Below are 6,582 nucleotides of genomic sequence, written 5' to 3' on the forward strand. Positions count from 1 at the left end.
ATCTTTTTCATCAGTGTAATGTAGAAATTGCGGTTGGTTAAACGAAATAACTTTCATTAAATTTGAAGATCTTAACAATTCAAATTATGGGTGATATTATTTATAACAAATTATTATTGAATAATAATTTAATATTTAAAAAGAATAATAAACCCTTATTTATTTTTGAAGCAATTATGCTTAAATATTATCGATTATTATATTACATAATGCCAAAAGGCATGACTTGTATTTTCGTCATTATGACATAACAATTGCCTAATGACACGTTGAGGAATTGTTTTGTCTTTTGTTATAAAATTAATTTAATGAGTACTCAAATATTAGTCATATACAATGAGTATTACTAAAACATATAAAAACTTTCAGAGGCTTTGTTGTTCAGAATGAAAAACACTTATTTAAATAAAACAAATTACTTTGTTGCTTTTCATACCAAAGTCTTTGAGTCACACCACAAACCTAATTATCTGGTTATTAACGTTAGACTAACTCAAAGAAGACGTTGTGATCAGATGGTTGTCATAAATTAAAATGATTTTATTTGAGGAAAATAAGTTATAACTCTAGTTAAATACAAAAATTAAAAAATAAAATGATATTCCTCATTGAATTCACCTCTTTTTTCATTTGAGTTAGATTGAAAATGCACTAAAAGTATCCATAAAATTCATTTAATAAAAATCATTAATATTATTTAGAGGTTTGAGAAGTTTATAATAAAATATGAAACAAATTTACAAAAAGATTATATCGGAAGAACATTTGAATAAGGAAAATGAGATGACAATCACAACCAACTCATATTAAAATGAATGAAATATGCTTTCTTCATAACTAAACAACACTCGTTGTTTGATGTTTTTTGTTATTATATTTTGTTTTTGATTTTCATTGTTTTTAGTTTTTCTCAGACACTTTTTCCTAAAATAGAAATTAAAAAATATCTGAAGCAGAAGATGAGCTTTTTTTTTCACTCACAAACATCGATGTTTTGCAAAAAGACAAAAAATCTAAATTAAGAACCATGATTTTTTTAAAAACATATTACAAAATACTAGTAAAAGAACTAACAAAGAGGTAATTGGAAATTCATCAAATACACGATTTTTCCAAAATCTTTCAATGAATTAAGGAAAAGAATAAAATAACCAACCAATCAAAAGAGAGATGCGACAGACACATGAACTTTATAATCAAAAAAAATCAAAATAATTAGAAAAGAAGAATAATGAGCAGATTAATTGAAGATGAAATGTTTGTACCGATTTCAAGTGATAGTATTAATGATATTTCCAATCAAGTTACTTCAGTAAAAGAAACAGTAGATGATGTTCTTGAAGGTGCTAAAAAACAAGGAATTAAAACAATCAAATATATGTCAATTTTACTTTTATTATTTACAGTACATGCTATTGTTGGATATGTCTATTATTATTATGTTAATGAAGATGATTAAGTGAAATAGTCTTTATGGATTTGTCTTAATTCAAAAAGTATTAAGATAAGACTGTATATTATTAATTTATTTCTTTTAATTCACATTTATTTGGAAATTTCATCTGTTATATTTTGGTTTAACTTAAAAGTTATAAAAGTGTCTTAATTATTATGTCCCCATTCATTATTCATATTAAATAAGTTTTTTTCATCACAGAGTTGGTCATGATAAATTTTCATAAAATTTGGAAGAACACAAAACCGTAAGTTTTTTAGTTGACTGAGCATCTTAATTCCAATAGAAGTAATTAAGGTACAACGTGCAAGATTAATAGCTTGTAATTCTTTACATGATGAAATTATTTTCTTTAATCCAGTATTTGTAATTGAAGTATTAAATGATAAATTCAATGCAATAAGTCCTGTAAGAATAGCAATTTTGTCTAGGTCAGTATCATTTAATTTTAAATATGTAACATCAAGAGATTTTAACATTGTTAAATGAGTCAAATTAAGTATAAGTGTATTTGTATATCCAATAGATAATCTTCTCAAATTTGGAAATGAAGGTATTTTTATGATAGAACTTCCAAACAAATCTAAAGACTCTATTTTCTCACAATGATTATAAGCACACAAACATCTATCATCTAATGATTTATTAAATGTTAATGTTAATTTTTTTAAAGGAGGTAAATCAGAAATAAAAGAACCTTCAAGTCCTGTACAATCTGAAATTGTAAGTTGTTCTAAATGAACATTCTTTAGATTTTCTTTTAAAACAGAGTCTGTCAATTCTTCATTATCACTAATTGTTAATTTTTTTAACTTTTTGAAATGGTTAAATTGTTGAATACTTTTTGGTCCAATCTTAGGCATATTAATTAATTCAATCTCCTTAATATATGGAGAGAATTGTTTAACATTCTTAAAACTGAAATAAGGAATTGATGATAATTTGATTGTTTTCAATGATTCTACATGACAAATCAATCCATTGTCTAAAAGTGATGGAAAATCATATAACATTAACTTTTTTAAATTCAATAAATTGTTAATGTTTAGATGAGTAGCATTTGAAAAGAATATTTCAAGATAAGTTAACATTTTTAAATCCATATTAGATAATAAATTACATGACTCTTGTGTCATATGTCTAATAGAAAGTGATTGTAACCATTTTGTTGTATTAAGTATAGAAATAATTGGTGTTGATATTTCATTAATAACAACATTTGAACAATGAGGAAAGATTGAAAAAATTTGTGATTTGGAATAAATTGAACATTGTAATGGAAAATAGTTTAAGAACATTTTCCATTCTCTACATACAAGTCTACAATTTAATAAATCTTTGAGTTCTAAATATTCAAAGACTTTTGTTTGATAAATAAATTTTAAAGGCGAGTTGCCTTTTTTATTCTTGTTACTTCGTTGGCAATTCATATTTCTTTTTATTTCTTATTGCCTCTTATTAATAATTATCTTTTCATCTAAACATGTTATATTTTTATTTGTTCTTTTAATGATAATGTTTGTATCATTATGAATATAAAGTAAATCTTTAAAATTAATTTTGAATGAAAACAATGAAATTAAAAGCTGATTTTTGAATTGATAAATTTTAAAGGATCTTAACGACAATGACAGTCACATTATCTCTACATTCCGTTATTTTCATTGATTCTTCCATAATGACTTTTGGTGCTTCCGAGACTTGAGTGTTTTCCATCATTTCAAATGCCTTTTCTGGTGTAGTTACATCCCAGATACCATCACTACATAAAATAATTTCATCCCCACTTTCTAATACAATAGCTGGACTAATATATGGTGTGCCTATCATTCCTATATTTAAATTTTTTACAAAATGATTAGCTAATGTACGTGCTACTCCAACTCCATTAATTCTTTTTTGTCCTTCAACTAATGTAATTCCTGCTTCTTTCATTCTTTTTTGTTCACATGCTGATGTTACTTTATGATCTTGTGTTAATGTGATGATTTCTGGTCTTCCTTTATTCATCTTTTTAACAAAACATGTTGAATCTCCAACATTTCCACTTCTAATATATACCTTATTATCTTCTTCCCATATATATATTAATGTACATGTACATCCAATATCCATAAACTCTTCTTTATTCATTCCTTCATCAACTTCTGCAAATCCTTTTTCTAATATCTCTTTACTATCTAATCCTTGTTCTATCAATTTTTGAATAATATTTGGTAATGTTCTTCTTGTTTCTCTTGCTGCTCCTATTCCTCCATATCCATCAAAAATTCCAAATATTGATTTCTTTTCATCTCCTCTAAATGACATCCCACAATAATGTTCATCTTCCATTAAATCTTCGTCTGTTAAGAGTCCTTTCTTTTCTGAAAAATAATTTAATCCAACTGGTTTCTTTTTGGCTCTTCTAAGTCCTTCTCTATTACAATCTTCTCCTGATGAATATTCAATATATTTATTCTTCCCTGTTTTTTCAAACTCTTCTAATTCTTTTTCTTTCTTTACTTTTTTCTTTCTTTTTTTCTTTTTCTTTTCTTCTTCTGTTGTGTTTATTTCTTCTTCTCCTGTCTCCGTTGTTTTTTTGTGACTCTTCTTTTTTCTAAGTGCTTTTCTTCCTGTAATCTCTTCTTTGTTATCTTCTTGAGTGGTGTCTGTTTTGATTTCTTCTTTCGTCTCAAGAATTCTTTCTTCTACTTTAGTCTCCTTTGTTCTTATATCTGGTTTATTCAGACTTTCTCCTGTTTCTTCAACTTCTTGTTCTACTTCTTTCTTTATAATTTCTTCGGTTTCTTTTTTCTTTCTTTTTATTACTTTTCTTCCATCTAATGTTTTTCTTTTTATTTCTACTTCTTCTTTTATATCTTCACCTTTTTCATTAATCTTATCTCTTAATTGTAGTGTTGTCAATCCTTTCTCTTCTTTTTTATCTTCTTTTTCTTTAATTTCTTTTTCTTGATTTATTTGTTCCTTTGCAATTACCTCATTTTCTTGTTTTGTAAAACACTCAACTGTAATATCATCTTCAATAACTTCATTTCTAGTTTTTGTTTTTTCTTTCTTCACTTTTTTACTCTTTGTGCCTTTTAATGGTTTTCTTTCACTTAACTTCTTTCTTTTTGGTTTGTCTTCATTTTGTTCTCCAAAATCTTCTTCACCTTGCTCATTAAGATTGACCTCAGTTAGATTAATTTCATTATTCTCTATATTTTCGTGTTTATAATCCTTCTCACTCCATCCTTCAACTTGCTCTTTTATTTTTTCTTGACTTGTTTGTTTTTCTTTTTCTGACCTTTCGTCTTTTTCATCTGTGGGGTGTGTTTTCTTAGACGTATTTGTTTTCTTGGTGCCTTTCTTTTCCTTGAGCACTTTTCGTTTTGGCTGAGGAAAATCTTTTTCCTGTTCATCGTTAATGCCAACCCCAGTTGTTTGAAGACACTCACTGAGTTCTGTTCCCTCAGACATAAGATTAGTGGATTTCAGATTAAAGATTTTCTTTTTCTAACTCATTCAGTCAAAGGGTTTTTTCCCTCTTTTTCAGCCTTATCTTTACAATCAGGATCTGATAATTCTCTTCTATTTTGGAAATATCTTCCTTTTTGTTATGCATATCGAAAACAATACAAATTAATGAAAATATATGGAAATGATGAGAAATTCCCATAACCCAAACTGTGATTTTCAAATGTCAATCCCATCCGAAAGAATAAGTACTCGTCAATACAGCACCTTTTCTCATAGATATATCCAATTAATTAATTTTTACTCTCAAGAACATCCATCACTTGATGTTATGAAATCAATAGATACAAGTGATGTTAGAGTTGAGACTCAACGAGAGATTATTGATGAGGCAGCAAAAAGGTATGAAGAAGTTCCTAGTGAACAAGTATCAAAACTCAGACTAGACGAAATATTTAACAACAAAATTCCAGTTTCATCAGATAGAAAACCAAATACACAACTAACATATCTTGCAGAACAACTCTTTAAAAAACAAATTGTTGTTACTAAAGAAGCAAAAAACTCATTAAAAGAGCCATTGACATTTACATTTTCTTCTTCATTAAAAGAAGGAGATAGTATTATGACTATTAAAGTTTTTGACTTTTCTAAAAAGAATTTTGATTGTTGGATTGAAGTCAAAACAACTAATACTATTAGTGAACTTAGAACTGTTATTCCTTGTCTCACTCAAAAAGGAATTAATGACCCAGATTTTATATTTATTAATGACACATTTTATACATCCCAGAATAATCAAGAACAAGTTATGTATAACTTAGTTGAGTGGAGAGAATATCGAAATTTTCAATACTCAAGATTCCCATCTCATTTTCAGTGTTGTATTGAAGACTTTGAATTAGGTAAAATTAATATTGAAATAGATGAACCATATTTATATGGGCATCTACTGGATTGTGAACATATTTTTATAATTTCAGACATTAGAGTTCCACTACAAGAAGATAAGAATGGTAAATATCCAAGAATTATATTCAGAAAAAGAAAAGAACAACAAAGATGTAATATTTGTGATTCAAGAAAAGCAGAGATTGAAGTGACAGGGGATAGTGCAGGAATATCTGATCCATCATATTATTGTAAAGAATGTTTTTCTTTATTACATAATGATATGGATATAGGATTTGAAAAGAGAGATATTTGATTGGTTCAAATTTTATTAATAAGAATGTAAGAAATATAAAAATTGTTTTATTGTTTTTATTATTTTTTTTTTTAACATAAAATTTGAAAAAAAAGGTTCTAAAGTAGGATCTAGATTATAATAATGAATAGATAATTACGTTTGTAAATACCCTTTCATAAGATTCTATGGTCTTATTATCAAAGGTAGATTATTACTGATAAATTAATAAATAATTTTTATCACAAGATAAATAGAGAAATAAATAAAATTCAAATCACTAATAGATATCTAAAAGACCATTATACTCATTATATAAGAGATTTATAGGATAGTATTTGAAGAGGAAAGAACATATTTTCATTTAACATCTTTTGATAAGAAGATTTAGAAATATAATCATAAAGAAAGTCAATGACAAAGCATAACGTGGAGAACTCAAAAAGTTGAGATGATAAAGAGTAAAAATAGGAAAAAAAAA

The 6,582-nt window shown here is 26.3% G+C and overlaps 3 protein-coding genes across 3 annotated transcripts; 1 reads left to right on the forward strand and 2 right to left on the reverse strand.

Moving 5' to 3' along the window:
- Nucleotides 1-1,602: 1,602 nt before the first annotated feature.
- Nucleotides 1,603-2,886, reverse strand: ENU1_048340 (leucine rich repeat-containing protein; the record flags this gene model as incomplete). Its single annotated transcript, XM_008857784.1, has 1 exon — nt 1,603-2,886. One exon carries the CDS (start codon nt 2,884-2,886, stop codon nt 1,603-1,605), a length of 1,284 nt encoding a protein of 427 aa, XP_008856006.1.
- A 178-nt stretch (nt 2,887-3,064) lies between these two features.
- ENU1_048350 (protein phosphatase, putative) lies at nt 3,065-4,918 on the reverse strand (the record flags this gene model as incomplete). Its single annotated transcript, XM_008857785.1, has 1 exon — nt 3,065-4,918. One exon carries the CDS (start codon nt 4,916-4,918, stop codon nt 3,065-3,067), a length of 1,854 nt encoding a protein of 617 aa, XP_008856007.1.
- Nucleotides 4,919-5,102: 184 nt separating this feature from the next.
- On the forward strand, nt 5,103-6,122 carry ENU1_048360 (snRNA activating protein complex subunit, putative; the record flags this gene model as incomplete). Its single annotated transcript, XM_008857786.1, has 1 exon — nt 5,103-6,122. The coding sequence occupies one exon, from the start codon at nt 5,103-5,105 to the stop codon at nt 6,120-6,122; it is 1,020 nt and encodes a 339-aa protein (XP_008856008.1).
- Nucleotides 6,123-6,582: the final 460 nt, after the last annotated feature.

The sequence above is a fragment of the Entamoeba nuttalli genome (assembly GCF_000257125.1).
Source record: "Entamoeba nuttalli P19 unplaced genomic scaffold asmbl_2929, whole genome shotgun sequence".
Classification (NCBI taxonomy): domain Eukaryota; phylum Evosea; order Mastigamoebida; family Endamoebidae; genus Entamoeba; species Entamoeba nuttalli.